At 35.0% G+C, this 27,595-nt stretch overlaps 3 protein-coding genes across 10 annotated transcripts in view; 2 read left to right on the top strand and 1 right to left on the bottom strand.

Moving 5' to 3' along the window:
* Positions 1-763: 763 nt before the first annotated feature.
* Positions 764-1,807, bottom strand: LOC120625738 (iron-sulfur cluster assembly 1 homolog, mitochondrial). 2 transcript variants are annotated; one of them, XM_039892912.1, is made up of 3 exons: positions 1,692-1,807; positions 1,243-1,534; positions 764-1,165 (listed from the first exon to the last, which is right to left on the bottom strand). In XM_039892912.1, exons 2-3 carry the CDS (start codon positions 1,532-1,534, stop codon positions 1,062-1,064), a joined length of 396 nt encoding a protein of 131 aa, XP_039748846.1. In that variant the 5' UTR covers positions 1,692-1,807; the 3' UTR covers positions 764-1,061. The 2 variants fall into 2 exon arrangements, with proteins under 2 accessions (XP_039748846.1, XP_039748845.1); XM_039892911.1 differs by having other exon boundaries at positions 765-1,165; positions 1,686-1,789.
* Positions 1,808-2,491: 684 nt separating this feature from the next.
* LOC120625828 (translocation protein SEC63 homolog) lies at positions 2,492-18,328 on the top strand. The gene is made up of 12 exons (XM_039893064.1): positions 2,492-2,719; positions 2,949-3,280; positions 4,056-4,226; positions 5,071-5,277; positions 6,251-6,479; positions 7,452-7,745; positions 8,879-9,002; positions 10,174-10,421; positions 11,162-11,364; positions 12,553-12,718; positions 16,053-16,174; positions 18,169-18,328. The coding sequence occupies exons 1-12, from the start codon at positions 2,596-2,598 to the stop codon at positions 18,217-18,219; spliced, it is 2,271 nt and encodes a 756-aa protein (XP_039748998.1). The 5' UTR covers positions 2,492-2,595; the 3' UTR covers positions 18,220-18,328.
* A 2,033-nt stretch (positions 18,329-20,361) lies between these two features.
* LOC120625744 (PDZ and LIM domain protein Zasp) overlaps positions 20,362-27,595 on the top strand; it is a 60,666-nt gene continuing 53,432 nt past the window's right edge. For 6 of the 7 annotated variants that reach the window (XM_039892919.1, XM_039892924.1, XM_039892920.1 and 3 more), the window contains exon 1: positions 20,363-20,563. The gene's annotated coding sequence lies outside the window, so the exon portion shown is untranslated. Of the gene's footprint in view, positions 20,564-27,595 lie in introns of all 7 variants that reach the window. The other variant, XM_039892922.1, reaches the window with a different exon arrangement.

Here is a 27,595-nt window from a genome sequence, read left to right as displayed (position 1 = left end):
ACTAGCAGGTGAAAAGCTAACTTGTAGTGGAAGAATAAACAAAGGTATCTGCAGAGGCAGACCAGACTCAAGCAATAAGTGCCCAGTTACGTAAGTCAAAGGTAAGTAGTAAGTAAACTCGACGGGCCTTCTACCCCCTGGGTCCATCCACTGCGCCGATCGGAGGAACACGATTACCCACCAATGTTTTCAGGGTGTTAGAGACCAGATAATGGTCTTCCCGCTAGACCCTCAGCACTCAGGAACACATAGATAAAACATCATATGCACACCAATAACTAAGCATAATATTTCGAAGACCTCCATCGCTCAGTGCTGGGCTGTGGTTTTTATTTTGCAAAGGCCCCGGTTACGAAACCCCGGGGCTTCATTTCTGATTTTTTTCCCGCCTGGTTGGTGGGAAGCTTCAACTGTGGTTAGTTACCATGCAGCCAAGCAATTTAGAGTTCCAATATGATCTTGCGTACTAAACAGCTAATCTGTTTGGTTTGTTAGTTCTGGTAAGGGTTTAATATAATGGCTATACCCCTAACAGGTTCGCTTGCTACCACCTTAAGCCACCTTGTTCGACTCGATTGCATCATCAAATATCATCAGGAGTTGTTATTGTTTTGGCAAATTATTGATTCTTCAAATTTTTTTGTCATATTACAATTCAAAGTAACTTCTTTTTTAGTATATAAAACATTGTTCCATGTTAAATGAAAATTTACAACAACATAACACAAGATGAAAAACAAATGCAAAACACAAGTTTAGAATAAAATATTTTATTATTTAAACCAAATAATTATTGTTTAAGACAAAATAATAACAAATGGCTCATCACTAGATTCTTTTTTATCACTACCTTTACAGCGAAGTTCTACTAAGTAAACATAAAACAGAAAAGGAACACATCTATATTAATAATATATACACAAGCCCTCTCACATTGTAACAAATTAATGAATTAACTTTTGACCAAGTACTCTCAGACAAGACTCAGAAATATATTCAATAAAATGAAAATATGAGTGGGCAATAACAATCCTAATTTAACTATAATTACATATTACAAATCATATACTGAAAGATTCTCCACAGCCGCAGGTGCCTTTGATATTTGGATTATTAAAAACAAATTCAGCTGAGAGCTTATCTTTGACAAAGTCCATTTCAGTTCCTGTAAAAAGCAATGGTCACTAATTTACAGCAGCAGCAGCTAATAAAAAACATTACACAATATTTAGCCATACATACCCAGTAATGTTAATTGTGCTTTTTTATCAATAATTATAGTAACACCATCTTGTTTTACTTCCTCATCAAGTTTTCCCTTAGTAGAGGCATAATCGAGAGTGTAAGACAGACCATTACAACCTCTTTGCCGCACGCCAACCTTCAATCCAATAAATCCTTTAGCCTCTTCTTTAGACATAATCTCTTTAACTTTCTGAACAGCCGAAGGGGTTAATATGAGTGCTGCTCTGGATGGCAATATTCGTTTTTTCACTGCCCTTACTGTCGCACTTGCTATTGATTTCGTAGCCATCTATAACCATAACAGTTTTATATTTACATTTTTCCACACAACGCAACAAAAAATTAAGTGGAACATGTCATCTAAACTCAAGTGAAGGTTTAAATTATTAGATAATATAAGATTCGAAACTGTATACTAATTCTGAATAGCTATATTTTACCTTAACCTTTTGCTTATTATTTTTATATCTTAACACGTCATTTTTTTACGCAAAATAAAAATGATTTCTTTTCATTTTCATTTGAAACTTGAAAGATAGAAACGTCAATACTCAATATTTATTTTGACATTGTCAAGAAATATCAACTTGATATTTCCTTCGACAACCCAAACCTCAGATGATACTCCCAACCAAAGAGGATACAACTACCAGGAATATGCTTTTTATATAATGTAATCAGGAACAGTAAGCTTGTTTTTATTTTCATTGTATATCATGGAATTCCACAAAGTAACGCCTGATTCTATAAATATAGCCTGCCTTGTTATGCTACGCACCGCGCCACCGTACCCGGCACGTTTCAGCGACAGATGATCCTAAATAACTTTCAAACTAGGTGCATGTCCTTATGTAAAAGATGTGTAAAAGACAAAGTTTATGGTGTAACGGTAACCCTACCTACTTAAATTTAAAATAATTTCGATTTATTTTAAACACTTGTAATAAAAAATAACAGAAGTAGTGTTTATTTTCCTTATTTCAGATATTTGAAAATTATGATGTTAATAATACTGAGTTAAACTTTTTTTTATTTTACAAAATTTTCGTCAAGAAAAGATCTTTATACTCTCAAAATAAGGACATTGCTGGCAGCACCAAACATCCGAATGAGAACGACTATAGCTACCCACGCGAATGTCACTTAGTTTATATCCTCTTTGCTTTGTAGGCTTAAAAGTAAAAAAAAATATCTTTGTAAAATACAAAGATAATCGTTCGGGATGGCAATGACATTGACATCCCGAACGACACGTCAGGTAGGGACTTGGTCTGTTGGGATTTGAGAAGTCTATGCTAGAGCGGTAGTAGATATTTTAATTCATAAATGGAATAATGTAATATATTTACAATGGGTGGACAAAAATTTGAATACGATGAAAGTGGATCAACATTCTTTTACTTTGTTTTATCATTCCTCGCTCTTATATTGGTGCCGGCGACATTTTATTATTGGCCGAGAAAACGTAAAGAAGGTAAATGTATACATTTATGCTACTAGAACCCTGTAAATTATGAATTAATGTACAAATATTTGACAAAAACATTAGGAAAAAGCTTGAGATTACGAGTTACTGTTATGCGAATACCACTAAAAATTTGATGTCACGTTACGGTACATTATAACACGTTGATAAAACCTAATGAAATTGTTGCTACATACGTAATTTTTTTTTTTTAATATATGTTACTACTTATTTTCAGATCCGGCAAAACAAGCAGAACTATGTCAATGTCCAAATTGCATACAGAAACAAATTATCATAGAACAGTCAGAACCATACAAGAAAGTAAAAAACTTTTTTATTATGTTGGCAATAATCTCAGGGTGGGTGCTGCTTGGTTTCTTAGCAGCTAAAGTGTCCCAGTTTGATTATGAGATGTCTAATTTTGACCCATATGAAATATTGGGCTTACCTCCAGGTGCTACGCAGGGAGAAATTAAAAGATCCTATCGTAAACAGTCTTTGATACTTCACCCAGATAAGGAGACGGGAGATGAAAAGGCTTTTATGAAATTGACAAAAGCGTATCAGGTATAGTTAGTTTTTTCTTAAGAAAGAAGAATGTTTAGTTCTTGAAGGTGTCATTGGTTGCTTGCAGTAAGGAATTCTCATGAAAGATATCCATACATCCAACACTTTGTTAATAAGTGTATAAATAAAGTTTAAAAGTGTAGGTGTCAAGTTATAAGTGAAATTGGCATGAAGACACTGGCTAAGTTATCACTTGTCCTCTGTACCGTTAATAAAGTGTAAATAAGGATTAAACTCTAACCATTTTCAACATTATAAGCTATCATAAAGTTATAACCATGACTATTGTGTGTAACGTTATGGTCGCTGCTCCCACTGTTGTATTGGTAGAAGCTTTTGTTATTTCTATTGCTAGTCTATTCTTTTAATCCACTTTTTTTTGCTTGCTCTTGCTTGTTTTTATTGTTTAGGCCATAAGTACAGTTCTTATTATTATAATTACTCTTATAAAAACAATGATCTTTAATTAATAATTGAAAGCAAAACAACTTGTGAAAGCAATCTCACCTGATGGTAAAAGATAATGCAGTGAGCAGTCTATGATATAGCAGTTACATTAAACCCATACTATGAATGGGTTTCTCTGCAGCATTGTAACAGAAGGCTAAATTGCTTGGTTACACATTTTTGATTAAAATAGGATACCTATATATACTACATATTATAGGAACTACCAAATGTATATTAATTTTATTACAATTGAAAGAAAATTAAAAGGTTCTCATCCAAGCTATATGCAATATTTAATAAGTATGTATATGGATTTACATTTTAGGCCCTAACAGATGATGAAGCCAGAAGAAATTGGGAAAAATATGGGAACCCAGATGGTCCAGGAGCTATGAGCTTTGGTATAGCATTACCAAGTTGGATTGTAGAGAAAGAGAATAGTGTGTGGGTCCTGGGGCTGTATGCTCTTGTGTTTATGGTGGCATTGCCAACTGCTGTAAGTTTTTTAATTTTATTTTTTAAATATTTTATAAGCATCTTCAAACAGTGTTCTTGATCAGAAAAATATTAATTTCTAATATACAATGTGAAAATGAATCCGAAATATACCTTCACAGGCTTGACTTACATTATTTACTGTCTCTGAAACAGAAAAGCTAATAGTTTTTGAGTAAACCACTGCCATAGTTTTTTCTGAAAGAAATCATGATTGGCTGTAAACAGCATATGCAAAATTTAAATCTAATGACTCCCTTCACTTTTTAAGCATGTGTTGCATTGCTTAGGTACTACGCGCGTGTCAGTTTTTTTTTTCAATAGAGTTGTGATAAGTCAACACTTAGATTATTTTAAATTAGTTTTTATATAAAAATCAATGTTTCTTTAGATTTTGTATTTATACAGGGTTATTCCTTATGAAATATACTTATGCACCCTAGTATTCGTAATTTGGTTACAAATTGTGTTTTTTCAATTGTTATATATTTATTTTTGTTTTAGCTATTTTTGGCTTAACTGCTTCACCATTGTTAAATAAAAATTTTCAATTTTGCATAATTTTTATGCTGCAAAATAATATTCATATGGGATTTAAATACATGCTTGCGTGGAATGTTTGGTTTTCTGTCAAAACATGTAGGAATAATTTAAATAAATGAAATAATAATGTAAAATATCTTCTGCAGAACCTATGAAGTAAAATTCTGCTATGGAGCTAGTAATTGAAATACACAAACCTAGCAGTCTTATGTATCTGTCATATGAAATAATTTTTAACCGTACAATCAGCAAAACAAAGTTTATTTAAAAATAGTTAATGTTACTAAAATATATTGTTATAGGTTGGCACCTGGTGGTATCGCTCAATTCGGTTTTCCGGAGAACAAGTTTTGTTAGATACAACACAAATGTATTTTTACTTCTGTCATAAAACACCGTCCATGCCTCTGAAGAGAGCACTAATGATTCTAGCCGCTTCATGTGAGTTTGACAGAAGGCATAATTCAGAGATTATAGAAAGAATAACTGACAATGAAGAGGTTCCAATGGTAAGTAAATATTTTGTACACTATGTTTTAGTCATAAAATTTTCAGATAGCATATTTTTTTATATGGTTCAACTTTAATAACCTCCATAACTCTGAATGTACCACTAGCATGGGCAGTATACCTTTTCTCTATGGGAAACGGACAAAATGTATATCCTACTGTTAACTACTCACCGAGCATTATTTACTTATAATGTTATAAGGATATAAAATTCTCCTTTCACCCGTTGCTGAGCTATTAAAGGTGTACAAGAGTTTCGAGTCATTATAATCCAGGGATAACATTTTTGCTTCCTTATGAAAATTAAGCTTAAATTTGCTATACTATTTTTGCTTCCTGTCTGTACTAGCTGTGCTGATATGTTACTAAGTATTTAGGCAGCCGAAAATTATTTTATTAGTAATATAGAGAGAGATATTTAGTTTAGAGCTTGTCCGGGAAAGTACTATCGCTATTTTTATTTCTGCCGCTAAGCAGCAATGCTGTGTTCCGGTCTGATGGGCGTTGTTGCCGGTGTAATTACAGGCACATGAGGTTTAATATCTATGCCTCAAATTAATGGACACAGATTGTTTGATGGACGTGTTGCTTTGTTATAGGTGACTTAATATCAAGAAGGCCATCTGCTTGGTCCGTCAATTAAATAAAAAAAAAAGAAAATTGTTTAAACTCAAACTATTTTTGAGATGAATAATTAGGATGTTGCCCTGAGCTTCACTGCCAAACATTGTCATGTGACCCTGTACCGATACACCTTTTAACATGTCGAGATAATAGCATTGTACGGCGTTAGGTGCTGTCCGTGGTTACGGGACTTCCCCTAATCAACAATTTTATTTAAACAAGAGAAATGCTGATCTTATACTCTACATTAATAATTAATTTTGTTTGATTACAAAAACGTTATGAGGGGTAACAGTCCAAATAATAATTTATCAATACTTGTAATAATGCCCACCTTTTATTTACCAGCTTCTACGTGAGCTTCCAAACTTAGGGGAAAAAAACAAGGAGCAACCGTTATGTCGTCCATATAGTATAAAGGCTCGGGCGTTGTTGCACGCACATCTGATGCGTATGCGTCTACCGGAAGAAACCTTGGAAGTCGACCGTCGGTACATCGTGTCACGATGCCCTAATCTTATTGTAGAAATGGTCAACTGTGTGAACCAACTCATTGCACTTGCTTATGCCAGAAGAAGTAAGTAATAAAATTGTTTTCGCTGCAGTATGCCACGAAACATTCGCTTTAGATTTGTCTTCAAAGGCCTTTACTTACACCAGCCATGTCATCATCCAGTGGTACTTCTATCTTCTAAGTAAGTGTTTACTTGTTAAGTAATAACAGTTTATGACATATAGTTATTAAATATGGGGGGTAGGACCTAGGGCTCGGCTCGGGACTGGTCTCTTTCGGGGGATTCCCAGCACGCGCATCTTCATTTTTGTAATTAAGTTCTTTTAAAGCCATTTATCTATAGCTTGGTTCAACTGTGAAGGAAATTATGAGGAATCCTGAATGCCTGAGAGTTCTCTATAGTGTTTATTAAACGAATATAAGCAACCCACTTGTTTAGTATCCGGCGCGATATCGAGTGCAAACCGATTTGGCGTATGTCTACCATACTCCCTAACAGGTTAGCTTGCTACCAACTTAGCATCATCACTTACTACCAGGTGAGATTTCAGTCAAAGGCTAACTACTAGTGGAATAAAAAAAAAAAAACCCACTCAAGGCCAGTGTTTTTAACTATGGCCTAATCCCCTCTAATTCTGAAAGGATACCTGCTCTATGTAGTGTTATAATAGTGTATACAACTACTTAGGTTAATATTGTTGATAAAAAACTAAATTAATATATTATGAAAATTAAGCTTAATAGTCCGCGTAAAGCAGGAGAATCTGTATGGTGTAATTTATATATCCTCTACGCACGTTTCGCTCCGAAACCGGAGCATCCTCAGGAGATGTTGACTTTACAATGAATAACAATTTATTCACTGTAAAGTTTTTCATAATATATCATGGATTTCCGCAAAGTAACGCCTGCTTCTATCCAATATATTAATGCATTAAAATGTATTTAATTATGTGAATAATACCGTGCCGATTCGCCAAGAAGGAGAATAATTTCAAAACTAAATAATGTATTATTTTACCATTTTTTTTGTAGTACCTCGGCTGCCCACGATAGGTACTATCGAAAATTGTATGAAGCTATCGCCAATGATTGTTCAGGGGCTCTGGGATTACAAATCCGCACTGCTACAACTGCCGTATATTACGGAAGACCATTTGAAGTATTTCACGAATCGCAAGAAGCACATCAAGTCTTTATTACAATTGGCTCAGCTGTCCGGCGAGGAAAGGAGACAAGTGCTCCGATTCTTGAATGACAAACAGTATGATGACGTCATGAAAGTGCTAAGCAATATGCCGTACATACACTTCCAAGTCAACACTGAAGGTATGTTGATTACAATTTGGTTAGTATTCAGTCGACTGCGTTACTGTGGAATAATAGAGTAACGCGCGTATTCAATCTATCTGTAATCTGTTGATAATTAGGAAGGAATCCCAGCACGCACCTCAAAACTTTTCTAAGTTATGTGCGTTTTAGCAATTAAAATTTCATATTATTTAGTAATCTACTGATATTATATCTGCGAAAGTGTGTATGTTTGTTACTCAATCAAGCAAAAATGGTTAAACGGATTTGGATGAAATTTAGCATGTATGCAACCTCTGACATGGAAAAGAACATAGGCTACCTTTTATCCCGATTCCTTTAGTAGTTCCCGAGGGAAAATTAAAAATGGTTTTCGAGCTAAGTCGCGGGCAGACAGCTTTGAAATTTGGTACGCATGTCGCCTGTACTATGGAAAAGGTCATGTACTTTCTATACCGATCTCTCAAATAGTTGCCTTGGTGAGATTCAAAATTGTCAACGAGCGAAGCTTTAGACCCAATTCTGAAGTCTACGCAGACGAAGTCGCGGGCTGAAGCTAGTAAAACAACAGATTACGGCTAAATTGAATGTAGAAAATGGCCACTATATTTTTCCGGAAGTTAGACGATAGTGGCCTCTCAGATAGATTCACCTTATATGATATTCATGATGTAGTTTAGCTCAGAAAATTTTGATCGCACAGCTCTATACACAGAATGATACAAAGTATGAAATAGAAGCTTTTGGAAATCCCTATAAAATACCTAATAAGGTTGGGGAGATGATATAAATAGGATATTTTTATAAATCTTTGATAAATAAATGAATGAATGAATGAATACACTTTTATTGTACACCACAGAGAAAATTTACAGAGATACAAAGACAACAGCACAATAAGGTAGAACGTTCAATTTGGCGGCCTTATCGCTAAATAGCGATCTCTTCCAGGCAACCAAAGGCATACAAGAAAATGCTATCAGAATTTAGTAGGTGGTACAACAAACATCAGTGAAATATTAGGATTTTAAACTAAATTTACATAAAATAAACTTTAAACATAGTACATATTAAATATAACATATTATAAGATATGTACAAAAAAAATTATATATAATTCATACATATATAGATTGTTCGTTTGTTTACAGTAATTGACGATGAGAACTCGACAGTGGTAACAGCCGGAGCTATAGTGACTGTGACGGTGCTCTTACGAAGGACTAACATGAAAGAGCTCTTCGGTGATACTACAGTTAAAGAAAAAGCATTGAAGTAAGTGTTCAGTTACATGTATCTGCATTTCTTTAGTAGTAATTTTTTTTTTTTTTTGCGACAGCTCGTCCGGATAAGTAAAGAAAATGTTTTATTCATGTAGATCATATTACAGGCACTTATGAAGCGTTCATACATTTAACATGTTACACTAATGTTAGTGATGGTGATAACTGTATTCGTTAACTTAAAACTGAAGCTAGGAGAAATCCAAACGCGCATTTGGGGCAACAGCGAGAAAGATGGATAAAAGCTATTTATGACCAGTCGACTCAGATGATTCGACTGGTCATAAACAGACTCATGCTAAATTTGCAACACGCCCCGCCCCGCATATAAGTACGCACAGGTTTGGGGCAGAACTCTCTGGTGGGACAGAGAATGAGAGAGAGAATCTTGTGGGTTTATCCGTCTAGTATGCTAGGGTCCTTGGATGACTAGTTTCCTAAGACGATAATTCAAATGGCCCTTGTGGGAAGGAATGGGGTGCTAAAACTCGTCCTCGCGGTCAAACCCTGGTGGGTCCAGTTTTTTAGTTTTTATTCTTCTGGCAAGATTAGCACAGATTAGCAAATGTCAGGTGTATATATGTTTAATAATAAGGTAGGGAAACTAAAACTATAAAATATCAGGAAAAATGACTGACGAAAATGGCGGGAAACTTCGCACATGGCGGACGGCCCCCAAACATTTCACCAAATCAACCGCAAACTCGCCCCAAGGACTTTTTGCTCTCCACAATAGCTAGCCGCCTATAGGCAAGTTCTTCAAAATATTATATTGTAAACTTAAAACTTTTATAATATTTTAAAAGTACTCACCCATACAAACAACCAACAAGTGGCGTGCACTGAGTTTCTTACCAGGGTATGCATACAGCAGAAAAATTGCATAAATGGCAATAATCCTCCTACTATAAGATTTATATATACATTTTAGGGTAAGCAGTGCTTTTGTGAATATACGAAGTGCACGCCACTGCAACCAACCACTATGAGAACGACACCTCCTCAAAACGAGCCCACAATAAATTTTAAGAAAAATCTGAAAAAACCGCGTCCGCCATGCACGGAGCCTCCCGCACTTTTTCAATTATCTGCCGGGTCCATAGATAATAACGGCGATACTACTGCCTATTTATGTTTCCATCGTAATTTTTTATCTGTTACAGAGAAGACGAAGAAGGTGGCGGAGATATTGCAGAAAAAGGTGAAAACGATAAGAATAATAAAACTGATAAAAATGACAAGAAGGACGTGTACAAACGGCCCGTGTGGATGAAGCAGAAGAAAGGCACCGCTAAGAAGGTTAAAAAGCCCGCAGCTAAACAGCAGGTTAAGCCTGCCGCAACGCCGGCAGTTGTGCCAAACAATGATAAACCTAAAGAAAATAAAGAACCAAAGAAAAAGGATGAGGAAGGTATGCAAAAATTCAATTTTCATGAAGTTACGCTTATTTCAATCAAGGTCAAGACATTCGTTATTCAGAGAGATGGTTATATAATTTTCGCAACTAGCTGGTTCAGAGAAACATCAAAGTAAGAGCATTGGTTCTAAACCCGTTTGCTTCCGTGAGCAAGTTAAATCGTAGGTCCCGGTTATTATTACCAACATTTATTTTTTATTTATTTATTAATTCATTTATTTATTAAAATGAACAACTCCACTTACACTTACTTATTAACAATTACATTATTATTCTTAATATACATATGAACTACACTAACAATATGAATTTATTTAAAATTAGGTTACAAAAAATAGATAAGACAAAAAATAAAAAGAGAGTCATACTAAATTTATTCCAGTCATCTGCAAATATATCACAGTAAGGAGATTTTATCAATTAACTTTAGCAGCCCCTCAGGAAAGATAATCGATTGCTAGCGCTTGCTTTAACGGACTGATGGTGTAAACTAGTCTCCCAACTCGTTTACACCAACAGTCCGTTAAAGCACTTAACAGGCCGCTAAAGTAACAAACATTGATTGGTGAAATCCTTAGGATGATACCTAAGGATGATAATGATGAAATAGCATTAAGATTTATTCTACGGTTAAGCTGTTAAAAGGTATCACCGATTAATACGCAGATCGACCAACACTTTCGAAGTACAATATTTTGGTAAATTTTAGTATATAAAAAAATATAATGTACCAGGAGGCGAGGAGTCTGAAGATGGTAGTTCGGATGAGTCGGGCAGCCATAGCGACGGGTCCGGCGAGGAGTCGCGCGACAAGTCGTCAGCGCCTGACGATGACGACGACCAGTGGGACAAGTTCCAGAAACGCCTTCAGAAGCGTGAGAGGCTCGAGGGACGCTCCAAGAGCTCGCATCCAGTGCACTGCCCATACTTCCCCTTGGTAACTATCTATTTTATTTTATTTATTTGCAAAGTTTATGTCTGTTCGTTTTCGACTGAATTTAAGAGTGGTCCGGTTAATTTTATTAGTGTATTTCTTTGAGTTGCTCTTCATCACTTCATCCTTAGGAAACCTACATCATCATCATCATTATAACTAACATGACCGGCCCACTACAGGGTACAGGGTACAGGTCTCCTTCAGAAGGGTTTAGGCTTGAGGACAATGTAAAGAACTCTCATGGCATGCAGGTTTTCTCGCGATTTTTTCACCGTTAAAGCACTCAGTTGCTCCCAAAGTAAGGTGAAGTCCTAACCTATCTATCACAGATTAAATATATATATATATATTTTTTTTGTTATTATTTCATTACAAGCCCTTCACTGCAATCTTAACTCATGGTATGTGATGATGCAGTCTAAAGTGGTAGCGGGCCAACATGTAAGCAGTATTTGGCGCATTGGCGAGTGCTGTGAATTTAAGTTTGAGGTCTCGGGTTCGATTCCCAGCAGGGGCAATTTGGGAATTTATAATTTCTGAATTTACTCTCGTCTGGTCTGGTAATAAAAAAAAAAGTATGGCACTTATAAGCCCTGTTTGTACGCGACATTGTACCGAAACGCTAAATCGCTTAGGTTGTGGCAGAGATAATTCAGTAGTCATGAATTCCCAAACTGCGCCACCCGGCTCGAACCACGGGTTTCTTCAAATACAATTTATCGATAAGCTGAAATTTCGTAGCACCATTTACGTATCACGCTTTCTTGTAAATGATACTCATTTTTCGGATTATTTTCAAGACAATCTTGCACAAGATATTTCAACTAAAAGCTACACACTTTTGTAGTGTACAAACTTGTGTACACACTTGTACACAATTTAGTACACTACAACAGTACACAAGTACAGTACAAGTAGTTTCACAGTTTTCTTGTACCTATCTCATTCCTAACGATGGTTAAACGGAAAAACAGTTAACCTAGTACAACAGTACCTAAAGGTAACATTCTTGATATTTCGTGACTCGTAAATATAAACTCGTAATTATAAAAACTAACACAATTTTTTGTTTCACTCACACTATAGTGATATATAAAAATAAATAGTGGCAATTATATATATATATAGATATGACAAACAATCGAAGGAAGTAATGAAATCAAGCAGGTGTATTACTGATTTTAATAGGAGAAGCAGGAGTACTGGTGGTGCTACATCTGCGACCGGAAGTCCAACACGCTACTGACTGCGCCCGCGCACGTCACAGCACTAGTGGACTCGCACGAGCTACAGTTACGCTTCACAGCGCCGCGGTGGCCCGGCCTATACACCTTCGCCTGCTGTCTGCGATCTGGTATGTTTTTCATTAAATATTATCTCCAAATTAACGATGAACAAAAGAAACTACAAGCAAAAACTCAAAACTAAACTAGAACTATTTGAAGCAACCTGTTTAGTACCAATACCATGCAATAACTATGACCAAAATACTTTTCGCTAGCAGCCATTTTACAATGTACGAATGATGAGCTGCGATTTATTTGCCTACCCACAAGTATAATATGTTATATGTCTCTTTTTTCTTTTGATATTGTGTTCTAAACTTATCTTAGTTTTTAAATTTTATAAGAAAGCATAGTGCAAAGTTAAACCACATGTGGTTAATATAAATCATCATCATCATCATCATGATATAAACCCATTACCGGCCCACTACAGAGTACGGGCACCCACAATGAGAAGGGTTTAGGGCCATAGTCCACCACGCTGGCCCAGTGTGGATTGGTGGACCCCACACACCTTTGAGAACATTATGTAGATCTCTCAGGCATGCAGGTTTCTTCACGATGTTTTCCTTCACCGTTGAAGCAAGTGATATTTCAATTACTTAAAACGCACATAACTTAGAAAAGTTTGAGGTGCATGCTGAGATTCGAACTCGGCCCCCCGAAAATGAAGTCGAGCTCTATCACCGTTAAATATTAATATATTATTAAATTAAGCGGTATATCTTAATATAAATAATATATTAATAATTAATATTATTGTATATTAAATATATTAATTTATTGTATATCTTTGCGAAGTGTCTCGTTTCCACCGCCGTGGCGATCATACATTTTCATCGCTTTAGCCCACTACTGGGCACGGGTGTTGTTTTCAAAATAAGAAAGGTTTAGACTGTAGTCCACAACCCAGAATGCCCAGGCAGAACCCAGGCATGCAGGTGTTCTCAAAATGTTTTCCTCCACGTTCACAGAAAGTGATATTTAATAAATAATAGCCTACTTAAAACGCACATAACTTTGAAAAGTTACAAATGCATGCCCCTCGGTCTCCGTTTCCCCACAAGGCTATCACCGCTGTTACTTATAACGCGTTTCTCGAACCGCATTATTCGACAACTTGCAAACCAAAAAAGAATAGATAAAATAGAAAACTCACTTGGAAACTTTTGTTGAAAATTCACACAGGCAACTCCTTATTATTTCTATCGCTCTGTTTTGTTTGCATTGTAAATGGTAACGTGGGTATTAATATTGACTAGTAAAAAGGGGATAAATGTCTTGCCGAAATGCGACATCTTGGAGATGTCTCTTAAAAAGTTCAAAGTTTCTATTAAACGTAAGCTTATAGAAAAGTCCTATTACAGAATAAAGGACTACGTAATTTCTCTTCTAATAATTTTAAATGACAATGTGAGATGGTGATAACAATAAAAAAAAACCCCTGGCTAAGTTTGTTATGGGCTTCTTCTTAGACCAGGACACGTTGGGAACCCTCGCAGCTTTAGTTTTAAGTTTACAAATATGGTTATCTCCATCATCTCACTACCGTGTAATACTCATGTAATGTACGCATCAAAAGTGCTACCTTTGTACCTATTTGAATATAGATATTTTTGACTTTGACTTTGACGCCCGTCTCACTTCCACGTTAACCTTTTACATGTTACATTGAACATGTAAATTGACCATGCTATAGTCCGTGTTTTATCTTATTTCATTACTAGCTATTGCCCCCCTTTTTAGTCCACGTTCAACGAGGTTTTCTTTATCCCGTGAGAACCGCTCGTTTATCTGGGATGAAAAGTATCCTACATTACTCTCAGTGCATTGGTCTTTTGACTAGGGCGTAAAGGAAGAACAGACAAACACTTCCGCATTGGCATTTTAAACTATTTATTTATATGGGATTTAAGAATTGGAGTGTTGGCCGTGAAAATAATGCAATGGGCAAGGTTTTCAGACGCTTCACATATAATGCACTGTTTACGACTTACTAGTTCGAATTGATCTAAGTATTCATTGAGTAGTTAACATTTCTCGCTAACTTGTTAATTATGCAAGCAATTCTCTATCAAGTTCTAGGTTATTGTGATACTTATTCAACGATGTTACATACCTATGTGACATCATTACATAAAATTTTCTTTACTTATGCATATGAAGCGGTGTAGCCTAGCGGTTGGGACTTCGGTTTCATTTCCAGCTCGAATCCAAGCACACATCTCTATCTTTTATAGTTACGTGCGTTTTAAGCAATTTGATTATCACATCGTGAGGACACCTGCATCCCTGAGAATTCTCTATAATGTTCTCATAGGCGTGTGTATCCTACAAATCCGCACTGAGCCAGCGAGTTGGACTTACCGTCTAAATCCTTCTCACTCTGCGAGTAGACCCGTGCCCTGTACTGGGCCCGTAATGGTGCATTAGTAAATGAAAATAAATAAACAATTGATGTTTTTTTTGACGTAACTAATACATGGTAAATCCGGCGATGTATATAATTATTTAAACGTGTGTCTGTTCATTGTTTACACAGTAGGTGATTATTAGTAACACTTTTTTTTTATAATATTTTCTTGTTCATATCTACAGTAGCTTAGCCTGAAAATGTGGACATATCATTTTTTTTCCAGTTACAAATTAGGTTTTTTTTTTATTAAAGAGTAATTGCGTTTGTGCGTTTGTAGATAATATATAAGATAACTGGGTCCCTACGGCTTAACATACTTTTTAAGGTACGGGGGACTACGCCACTAGTTTTTTAATTTCGGACTGATACGCTGCAGTGCTTTCACTGTACTGGAAAAGACGACTTTTGTCAATTTGCTAAAACTGTGTTTCAGAATTGTCCTTTGTTTTAGCAAAATGTCAAGTCTCCTTTTTTAGTACGTACCTACGTTTTTAAGTACTGAACATTACTAAAGGGAAAACTTCAACAATTATGTGCGCCCGACCGTAACAATAGGAAGATCTACCGAGCTGGTGTTGTGATCGAGCTCCGAAGTACAACCGTTCATTTTTGGGTTCATGGGCCTCATGTGTTTAAACGGCGATAGCGCGATGTGAGATCTTGTGGCGCCATCTAGTTGGGTAACGTTGCCGTGAGTTCGATTCCCACAACCGGTAAAAGCTTGTGTGATGAACACGAATATTTTTCAGTGTCTGGATGTTTATATGTATATGATAAGTATTTATGTATATTACTCATAAAGATATTCACCAGTCATCTAAGTACCTATAACACAAGCTATGCTTACTTTGCGGCTAGATGGCGGTGTGAACTGTCGTAGTATATTTATTTGTTTATTTACATTCCCGATCCAAACTCGCGACCTATATATCCGTAGTCTAACGATCGGCCATTACACTTGGTATGATTGAAACAATTTGGTGCAGATTCCTATATCGGGATGGATCAACAGCAGGATATGAAGATGGACGTGAAAGAGGCGGCGGCTGTACCAGCGGAGCATCCGCAATGGGACCTAAGTGATTCAGACTCCGAAAATAATGAAGAGGTTAGTTTATTATTTAACTATTTTATTGCTTAACACTCATCATCTCTTTAGTAGACTTTTTTGTGACAGAGCCCGTCCGAGGATTTATTTATTTATTTATTTATACTCTTTATAAGTATACCACTCAGAATAACGAAAATAAAAAGAACAAACACGTGAAGAATGAAGCAGGATACAAAAGGCGGCCTTATCGCTAAGTAGCGATCTCTGTCAGGCAACCTCAGGATTAGGAAAACTAAAAAGAAAAACGAATAGGAATTACTATCGCATTGCTTATTTCTGCCGCTAAGCAGTATTGTTGCAATGTTGTGTTCTGGTCTGAAGGGTAACTGCAGGCTTAGCACCTACGCCTCAAATTGATGGACACAGGGCTTATGGAGCAGGCAGCTAGGACGTGCTCCTTGCATGCCCTGTGAAGTGCTGCTCTGTTTATAGGCGATGGTTTTCCACTTACCATCAGATGGGCTATCTGCTTGGTCTGTCAATTATAACTTAAAAAAAAATACACCATGAAACCTTCTGACATACAAAGTATAGGTACCGGGATAAAAGTATAGGTCTGGTGGGAGGCTTTGGCCGAGGCCTGTTAAAACCCTATTTAAAAAGTGTAGCCAAGCGATTTAGCGTTCCGGTACGCTGTTGCGTAGAAACCGATTAGCGGCAATTGTTTTAATAAAACGGCCATAAATGGTTCAATTGTAGTAGAATAAAAAGTTTATTTTACTGTTCTGCCGTGAGAGTACAATTATATTTGTACCTTTGTATTTGGTAGATGGAGTATTTTTATATAGCCATGAAATAAAAAGGGCAAATGAATAGAAAACAAAACTAAAATATATGTCGGATTTAACATGTGTTTCACGTTATCAAAGCCGAGTTAAATCTGGGTCTTATTATTTAAGGACTTTTTGCCATTTCTCATAAACAAACTATAGATTTAAAATCAATAAAATATTCATAACTCAACCAAAAAAAAAACCTTATAAATGGGCAAAAAAAATGTTTTTTATATAAGGTTGTAAAAATATTCGATATGCAAAGTGAAATGAAACATATTTAATTATTCCTTCAACAGGCAACGTTTGTTATTAACTTATTGACCTTTGATCTATTGTTAATCTTATCTGACGTTATTGAAATTTTTGTGTTAATTGAAAAATATGCATGTTAATATTGATTCATTAATGTGGAAAGGTACTTCATTAATTAATTATTGCTTATTATATATCTTCACTGATAATTACAACCTTAACTTAACATTTGTAATATTATGTTTGTCTGCTCACAGTAGCTCCCAAAAAGATGAACAGATTTTAATGTTGGTTTTACGATTCTAACGCATTCGTTTTAGTTCATAGCTATTAAGAGTTAAAAGGCTACGAGTAGTAAAGAGTATATTTGAATTACTTCTTCTTTTTGGTTTATTGGTTCTGCGCGTTGAGCGATTGAATTGTCAAGTTAATTGAATTAATTACAGTAAAAAACCATGACCAGAATGTAATTATGGGCAAACCCTCCCGTCGGGAGAGGCCCTTGGTCCAAGTGGACTGTTATAGGCTGTTAATAATAACGACGAGATAGATAAAAAAAGTGGCTGTAGAATTTAGAAGAAAAAAAATCTCATATATATTGGCTTAGTAAATTAAAGAATACGGTAACAATGAGTGCAGAAAGTTTATAATTGGTCGAGTCTATTACCACTGACGGTTCTTATCTTTTTTTTTTATTTCAAATAGGTATAAGTTAGCCCTTAACTGTAATCTCACCTGTAAGTGATGATGCGATCTAAGATGGTAGTGGGCTAATAGTATGTGAGATATTTACTGGGTCAGATCGTTTGTATCAGTGTTTTTTTTTTCATTTTTGTCTGTCTGTCGGTCTATCTGTATCTTGGCGGCCATACATTTTTAAGAGAGTTTATTCATTCTTCATTTTGCCGTGTATAGAGTTAAAAGGGTTTTTGCTTATTTATTTATATTTTATTTCTGTTCCAGGGTGGCAATGAGAGTGAATTCACAACAGACGACGAGGTTGAAGAAGAGTAATATGAAAATTAAGTTATTTTTATAGAGTTTTTAATGAGATGTATCTACGCGGAATATTGTTGTTGTATGAATATTGAGAGCGGATGAATATAGTAACTTTTATATTCAATTTGATTGTTTTATTTATTTTAACCTTAATAACTTTGGTAAACGCACATAATTGAGTACATATTTATAAGTAAGATAACATTTTACATGATTTATTTAAATGTGTGAGCTGTATTACAAAAAAGCATTAGTCGAGTCTAGTCTCTTTAAAGCGAACTATATTAGATTATGTAAGAATTTCTATTAATACTTTAAAACTATGAAATAGTAGGTTAATGTAGGTTTTCAAAATTATAATTTAATTCGTTAATTAATGTTCCTAATTTTTTTTAAATGTCATAAATAAGTCAAGGATCTTATTTTTGTTTTAAATGCTGAATGTTAATACTATCCTAACAATAATGGAAAAACTATAATCATATTTTGTTAGTTTGTGTGTTCAGAAAATATAGGAAAAAGCAACGTAATGGAAAATTCAATCAGCTGGTACGGCAACTCCTTAAAGGTGAGTTTGTAAATCTATCTTTTTCATATTTGACAATTTAGAATAGTTTTACAGTAAATTGAGTTAATAATAACATTCTGAGACCAGGGTGACCAGGGTGCGATTGGACCTCTCGATGCTTTATTTTTAAGTTAAACAATGTTAGGTTATTTCAATACATAGGAAAGGTTCTATGTGGCCTTTCTGAACAAATAAAGTCTTAACTTTGATTATTTATTTTATCACTAAATATTTTTATGAGTTATTTATGATAAATCGATATGAGTTATCATGCTTAGGTTTTCTAAATTAAAAATTAATTAGCACATAAATTTGGCTTACTTTGTTTTAATGGTACTATATTTTTCGCTTGATCTATATTTTTTGTTATCCGTGTGTGTGTGTGACCAGTAGGGCTGGCATGCGCACTACGAGAAAATGATATCTACCCATCTCGTATATCGCCTTAGAAATGGTACGAGTATCATGTAATGATAATTATCTCGTGGAACGCATGCTATTCTTACGGGGCGTGTTTATTTTGTAATAACTCTCTTATACCAGGGTGACAAGGGTGCGTTTAGATCACCCTAGCTTTAATTTTAAGCTTACGAAGGTTGTTATCTGTGACCCTGTGATGGGCCTACATGATTTTAGGAACATTTTGAATTTTAATTTGCAACTAGATGTTACCTCAATCGACATATTTGAAGGTACGGTGTAAATAATTTTAAAGGTAACTTCAAGAGGTTTGACGGCCTTCTTGGTGCAATGGTGAGCGGAACAGGTTAGCCTGCTACCAGTTTTAATCTCCATCATCACCCACTAGATGAGATTTCAGACTAAAGGGCTAAAAAAATGTTATAGCACGTTAAATTAGGTAGTATTCGATATTTTTGTGACAGAGCTGGTCCGCGGAAAAAGCATGGCTGTGTTTCGGTATAAAGTTCTGGTGTCAATCCAAGCACTTGCACGGCCTTACACCTACGCTTCACGTTGATGTATATAGGGGCGCATTTTGTTGGACGTGTTCCTTGCATGTCCTGCAAAGAGTTGCACTGTTTATATATGATGGTTTTCAACTCATCATCAGGTGGGCCTTCTGCTTGGTACGCCAATTTTTTTTTTTCTATAAGTTAGCCCTTGACTGCAATTTCACTTGCTGGTAGGTTATGATGCAGTCTTAGTACACCATACCGTCAAACACGTGCCGCTAAGAGATTTAGCGGTCCGGTACGACGTCGCGTCGAAAACAATTAGGGGTAGGTACGTGATTAATATAACTGCCATACTCCGTTAGCCCGTTACCATCTTAGACTGCATCATAACTTACCAGCAGGTGTAGGTAGCTAGCAACGGCCGAAGCCCACCAGACCAGAACAGGGTTTATTCCGAAATTATAAATACCCAAATTGCCCGTCGGGGATCGTCAGGAAGGTCGTGAATTATTATTATTAAAAAAATATATCGTGCAACGTGCAGTGTGTCGAAGCACACAAAGGGATGTTAGCGAGGCTCTGGCCGAGGGCAGCGTCCTGTGGAGGCTGCTGGCTGGGCTGTGCGGGCGGGACGGGCGGGGGCTGCGGGGTGCGGGGCCGGCGGCGCGACGGTTCGCGCGGCACTCGCGCGCCGGAGCCCGTCACAGACTCACGATCGAACGACCGACGCCTGCACCGGGTGTCGTATTACCGCCTCTAAATATACCTCGCGAGCGCGATCGCCTATTTGGAAACGGACGCGGGCCGTGTTTTGAACCAGTGATTGACAGTGTCGAGTGAAGAATCTCCCCGATCGACGAGATCGACCGTCGACGTGAGTATTCTTGCGAATTCTCCGGGGTGGGATGCTGCCCGCGAATATTATGTTACCGCACCGCGGTTTTAAAATAAACAGCTGTTTCTCGGAATCTATAGCGCTGTGAACGTGCTAAATTGGGATCTTGTTTCGGGTAAATGTTAAGGAAATCCGAGATGCGTGACATAAATTGTATTAATTATTATGTAAATGTATTGTTATTGTATATGGTAGTGTGAAAGACGACAATAGTCATACAAATATGAAAGAACTTTGAGCAAAATAACTTTCTGCTAATTATTTGTAAACTAGGAATTATAAGGAAATGCTAGATTAATATTTGTTTAGAGTATTAAGAAAATAAAAGTTCGACATGCAGGGCTAAAAGTATAAGATGCTGATGATGGATTTTCTCACCATCTGGAGTACCTAATTAAATCATGAGCTACATAATAAGTTTCTGATTTGGATATGTATGTATTTATGTATGATTATTAACAAATACTAATTTTAATATTTATTCCAAAACAAAATCCAACAGGCTTCAAAATGTTAAACAAATAAATGCTAAAATTATTCTAATATTCTTATAACTTAAATGATATCTGTTCCATTTTAAGTATAGAATATACAAATAAATATTCAAGTATTCTTTACAACAGAAAATTGAGCTACTAACAGAAACAATTCTACGAGCATAACAATAGGCAATCTAAATATTCTTATTAGGTGAACTAAAGCTGGTTTCGGATCTGGACCATTGCATAAGCGGCTGTTTTGCTCCTAGATACCCACATAGTGGGCAGCGAGTCAATTGTGTAGTTTACTGATTCATGATAAAATTTTGACTTGGCAGCGACATGCTATTGCTAATTGGCAATTATGTAGCTGACTGGGGAATATTGTGTACAGAAAAATACACGTAACACTGTGCCTGTACTCAAATGTCACAAATCATTAAAAACCTACGACCGATTAGATAGATTTATTTAGGGTAAAATCAATGACCATTAGCAGCATTTAATTTGTTTTCGATAGCAACAGATAAGGTAATTACCAAATACACAATACAATTTGGGTACAGCTAATAAATAACATTCATTATGAATAACTACTTAATTCAGAGATACGTACACCTCAATGTTTATACAAAATTTCTTATCTTATAGGTAAATATCATGAACATCGAATAATGAAAATTGTAATGCTTGTCCTTTAGAAATCTATAGATTTGAATGTGCGAGATGATAGTTTAGCAGATACCTATCTATATTTTATTATTTTTGATTGGATTTTGGATAAAAGCCGCTACTTTGCCAAAGTCCATGAAATATAGCGCTAATTGTGAGCTTTGCCATTGTTAGGATAATATCGACATTGATTATCAATTATCATCTCACTACCGTGTACTTCTCAAGTAATGTGGTGTAACGCATCAAAAGTGCCCCAAAGGGCCTACTTGAATAAAGATATTTTTGACTTTGACTTTGACTCTGAGACGATTCTCAGGATCGATTGTATCCTCACAGTGGACGGAGCGAAAAATGCGTGCAGGGTGATTTAGAGGATCTATTTCTATATGCCGCTGCATTTAAAAATAATTAAAACATTACATAATAAATGGTAAAAAAAATGTTGGAAATATTAACCTTATGTTCATTATCTAAAACCTGACTTTATTTAACTTACAGTTAGTTTCCCCTCGATAAATATTTCGTATCCAGGATGTCAATTTAGCCAAGATTGGTTTAGCTACGAATCCGTGCATAGGTAACAAAAACTTTTCATTTCTAAATCCTTTAGAAAACTGGTGCTTTTCCGGGGTAGAAAACATTCCATTTCTGTCTACAAGACAGGTGCAATGGTAAGGCCGAACAAAGGTAACAAATAAACAAAAAGAAACACTTTAAAAAAATTCTAAATTCATTTATTTCAATACATAATTTTCTAAGCACATTTGCAACGTCAAGTCAGTCGGTTTGTAGCGACTCTACCACCGGTTCGGAACGTAGTTTCTACCGAGAAGAAGCCGTCAAGAAACTCCGCAGGTTGCAATTATTTATTATAATATAAGTATGAATTAGAGTTAGTTACGATCAAGTATGTCCAGACTCCAGAGTCCCTAACCAGTGTCCTGCAGCTTGCTTTTACATAGCATCTTATCTAGGTTTATGGTCTTCAGTGTAGTTGCGAGTTTCATGGCATTGGGTTTGAATATGGCCTGCAGTTACGATTTCTGATATCCCGGCATTGGCCACGGGCAAGCGCGATGAATCGAACCGCGGACTGATAGTGGGCCGGTTAGACGAGTCCCGAGCCAGAGTGCAACGGCCCAAACTAAAGGGAATTTTAAAACGTTCATACTTGCAAACCTTTTGATCTTGTAATACTTACATATCTCGCGTGGATAGCTTTTATTCTGCTATATTTTGATTAATATTTTCATAGTTTGGTATGTGTGTTAAGTTGTCTCGTTGTCCTTTGTATTTTCGATGTTTTACTATTTATGTTTAACTATTCTGAACACCTATGTATCTTTTCTTTTTGTTTTTTTTCCGCTACAATTCAGCACTTGACTGCAATCTCACCTGGTGGTTCCAACATTTCTTTTTTTTTATGTTTTAAATCTACATTAAAGTACTTATATATTTATATATATTATGTATATTTTCTATTTATATATCAGGTAGGTATATTTTATATATTACGTATATTTATTTAAATTATATATGTATTTGTATCTTTACATTTTGGTATTTATGTATATCTATCAACACTCTTGGCACTATCCCGTTCTCTTGCTGTAAGTCCTATCTACAAAGGTTGCCTGTAAGAGATTGCTTGCAGCAATAAGGCCGCCTTTGCATGTCTACATTGTGTACTGTATACTCCTTACTGTTTCTTTTCCTGTATGTTATACGTGCAATAAAGTGTTTCTTCTTCTTCTTCTTCTTCTACTTATTATTTGTACGTTGAAAGATCTAAGGAGATTTAAAATCTGCTTTATTTACATTAATATTTACATGGTTTAGTTTGTTGATTAAATTAGTAGATATTTGTTTTCGAATTTAGTTAAAACATTTTGGACAACAAATTTTTCGCCTCGTCCGTTAGATGCGTAGGTACAGTTTACTTACTAAACCTAATAAAAAATAGAAATGAAAAGAAAAGTAAATTCAGAAGAGGCAAATTGGTTTTGTTGGTACACGTACAATCAATTTTAACAGATCGACGTACCAACTCTACATATAGGTACGTTGTCCGGTAGGCTTGAGAAACTGTAAAAAGCGAGCTATTTAATAGGCCGTTCGTTTTGCTCTGTTATCGGATCGTTTGTTTTGCTCTGTTATTTGATTAAATTGTAACTCAAAATAAAATTCGGTGTTCGTTGAATGGGACCTAATCAATTGCTTTCGTTACTAAATTAAAAAATAATCATGCAAATCGTTCAAGTAAACACATTTCTCTGAGATCTAATCAGTAAGCAGTAGCAGTACATAGCAGTACATTGAATTAAACCTACTCCTTATTTTGGTGTCGACAAATAATTTAGTACTCATCGATGGGAGTTTTCTTCTTTGTTAATCACAAAGGGTGATGAGGAAATAGGAAATGCAAATCTAAAGAGATGCACCATGTTTATAAATACTGACCATGGAAACTACAACAGGCATTACATACATATGCTTTCATAAATAGGTATACTAAAGTATAGCTAACTATCATATAATATATTCCACGGGAAACTTTCCTGTTCTGAAATATGTCACTGGTTAGTAAATATACTTACTACACATATTTTTTACCACCTCAGTTATAGGATTGTTCTTAGTAGATAATTATCTAATTTGTTATATTTTCCTTACTTAAAATCGAATCGTATGTTCACTTTTACATATGTAATGAATTAATTTTAAGTAGTGCCCTAAAATTATAGTATTCTCCTGACTGAAAATACTTGAAATTTATATAAATTTCCATTAAGTAGATACGTATTACAATTATAAGAAAGAAACTTGTGAGAATCGGCCTTTTTTAATAGTGTTGTTTTTAACAAATCGCGTAAAATGAAATTATCTTTACTTAGGACAGCCTTCAATAAGAAAATAAGGACTATTGTTAACATATCAACTTGTATGTTAGCTGCTAGTAGTAGCCCTTAATATAGTAGGTTCGCCATAAAATTACAGATACCGATATGGCAAACCTAGTGGCGACTTATATGTATATCATCTTTATGTAAATTAATTGATAGACTTACTCCTTACTGCGTAGTTACATTTGTTATCGCTATAGCAAATATCGTTTTATGTGTTTTGAGATTGAACATTCCCGTATATCACCAGTTCTGTTTATTTATTCTAAAATATTTCCCTGTATCAATGGCAATTTTATTAAAGAGGTCAGTTAAGGACAGTCCATGTGCACTGAAAGGTTTCTGTAGTATTAAGGTATAATACAGTTACAAGTTTAAATAACGAAATCTTGTTTTCGGAATCTTTGTACCTAAGGCTAAATAAATAAGATTCGGAAGGATTAAGAGCCTCCCCATTTTTTGCGGTCGGTTAAAAATGAATTGCATAAATAAGTTTGCTTTTAACATTAGTTCAAACTATATTTATAAAAAAGTTTTAAAATTTCACCTTTATTTTTAATATAAGATTGGATATAAGATTTTTCTGTGTATTTTTAATATAAACGTCATCAGGCAATTTATTAAAAGGAATATGTAATTATTTTATTAATTCCTTCTTAAGAGGAATAAAAATAATCTGTCTGCCATTAAATAAAATGTAATATGATAATGTTAGATGATTTACGAATAGACGGGCAAATAATTATAGCCTGGGTAATTGTTAATGTTGCGGTTTTATTGGTTTTTCTCTATGTTGAGCGAATATACAATACATTCGCTTATCGATGATTGCACTGGCTACATCTTATAATATTAACATTGACTGGGTATCAATAGATAACTACTATAAAGTTATTTTAATTTGAGTTTATATACCAATAATATAAAAATAAATTATAGACTTTTTGTACCAATTAATTTACACGAAATCACAGAAAAAGTACAAAGTACATTAGGAACTACGGATAGATATCTAAATTGGATGAGGCGGTCTTTCAAGGTCCGATTTTGGTCTTTATCTTTGCCTGATAATAAAATAAATCGGCGTGTTCGGTCTCAGCTCCATAATCTCCACTCCAGTGACCAACGAACCCTATGTCAGGTTAAAGACTCTAGCTATATGTTTACACGAAATCATATGTCAAGCAATGGGACAAATGAGATTATAATAACGATAAAACCGGAAGGTTATTTTGTATATACATAATATATATGTATTTCCAAGGTCCTACCTTAATATTTATTAAGTTATTAATTTCCTTATCAAAATAAAATAGCAAGCTTAAGCTTAAAATAAAAACATTAAATGCAAATTTCTGATTATATAATTCAGCCTGCACCTTAATATCAGTTTTATGCTAATATTTTATTAGCCAATGAAAGATGCTCGTATTTATAACAACTGTCTAAACATGTTCTAGAATAAAGTTTTTAGAATTCGTTAGTTTTTGCCTACTTTTATGAATCGGGGACATTCCCAAACCCAAAAATGGGCAGGTAATTGAGATTGTAATAGGCTTTACTATTGTAATTATTTGTTTCACAAAGAGTACATTATACGCTACTAGCAAGGATATTATTAAACTATGTTGGTACCTACGTCTTGGCTTTACTAATTACCTTTATGGTAGTCCCAGTGGCCTTGTGGATGCAGGTACCTACGCGTAATATATATAAATAGATATTCAGTATTAGAATAGCATAGAATAGAAAAACTTTATTTCAACACAACGCAATTGGAAAAACACAAGAAAAATAGTAATAGTATTTAATGCTAGGGTGCAGAGGTGGCCTAGCCTTATAATTAAAAATATTCCACAAGGATAAAACGCTGGGTGGTACTTCAGCTAATAATTTTGTTTGATGTAAAATTTCCTGAAGAATTAGTGTATCACCTGCAAAACTAATGGACATCAAAGATGGCAACTTGAACTTTTTCCGATCGTCGTTTGAGCTATTAACCTAGTTTCAAAACGGATATATTGTAAATACATTTTGTTGCACATGTTGAGTAACCTTGAGTTTTCCTTTTATATACGTAAACAAGTTACGTTATGTGCAATTTAATTACCTATATGACATGTGCAAGGAATTTATAATTATGTTGTCAAGAGAAGTTGTGGTAGGTAGTTTAAAACCTTTCTATTAAAAGATTTTATTTTTATAAAGTTATTAAAAATATTTACTTTTACTGTTTTGGTACTTTATTTAGCATAATCCATACGGCAATATGACCTTTTAAAATTTAATATTTTAATATTCTGAGATTTTTAAATGTTATTTAAAAAGGTAGGAACTTAAATACTCTTATTGCAAGGTAGAGTAATTGAATTAATTAATATTTTCACCTACTAGGTCGGTTTTCGGACCTACTATCGGATGTACTGAATCATAACTAGTAGAGTCCGTAATATTTTAGTTTCCAAAAAGTTTGCTAAACCGGTAACCAGTATCCAAGACCTGTACGGCATTGCATGCGCGCCGCGAGAAAATAATCTCCCCGTAATAGGTAGACATAATTTTCTCTCGGTGTGTGTGCTAGCCCTACTGGTCAGAGAAGTTATCTCCACAACAGTGTTGACTGTTGATGAAAAGAACAATCTATATCTTTAAGTTTGAATAACTACCTGAGTTATTTACTACGTAAGTAGGTACGTATGAGTCATTTACATTGGCCGATTATTTTATTTGTGTTTAGGTAGGTATAGTTTGTGTATCTCGTAAACGTGTTTTCTGTTTGAGGAAGCGACGCATGTTCAATCATTTCTTAGTACTCGGACCTTGTAGCATAGAAATACAAAAATATAGTTTATTTAAAGAAGGAAGAACACACCTGTTGATATTAGGTATCCAATACGTGCTAGTGTCTACCTACAAAACTTACTTTGACCTATATAACCAAAGACCTTATCGGT

The sequence above is a fragment of the Pararge aegeria genome, chromosome 8 (genome assembly GCF_905163445.1).
Source record: "Pararge aegeria chromosome 8, ilParAegt1.1, whole genome shotgun sequence".
Lineage (NCBI taxonomy): Eukaryota > Metazoa > Arthropoda > Insecta > Lepidoptera > Nymphalidae > Pararge > Pararge aegeria.
Note: the sequence above shows the minus strand (reverse complement) of the source record. Positions and strands in the feature narration are given on the sequence as shown.

Bases quoted from the DNA above. Each gene is read 5' to 3' on its own strand.
- LOC120625738 (XM_039892912.1), bottom strand. From the start codon at position 1,534: ATGGCTACGAAATCAATAGCAAGTGCGACAGTAAGGGCAGTGAAAAAA. The intron at 1,166-1,242 runs GTATGTATGGCT...TGCTTTTTACAG, and splicing joins AGCACAATTAACATTACTGG to GAACTGAAATGGACTTTGTC.
- LOC120625828 (XM_039893064.1), top strand. From the start codon at position 2,596: ATGGGTGGACAAAAATTTGAATACGATGAAAGTGGATCAACATTCTTT. The intron at 3,281-4,055 runs GTATAGTTAGTT...TTTACATTTTAG, and splicing joins AATTGACAAAAGCGTATCAG to GCCCTAACAGATGATGAAGC. The intron at 4,227-5,070 runs GTAAGTTTTTTA...ATATTGTTATAG, and splicing joins TGGTGGCATTGCCAACTGCT to GTTGGCACCTGGTGGTATCG.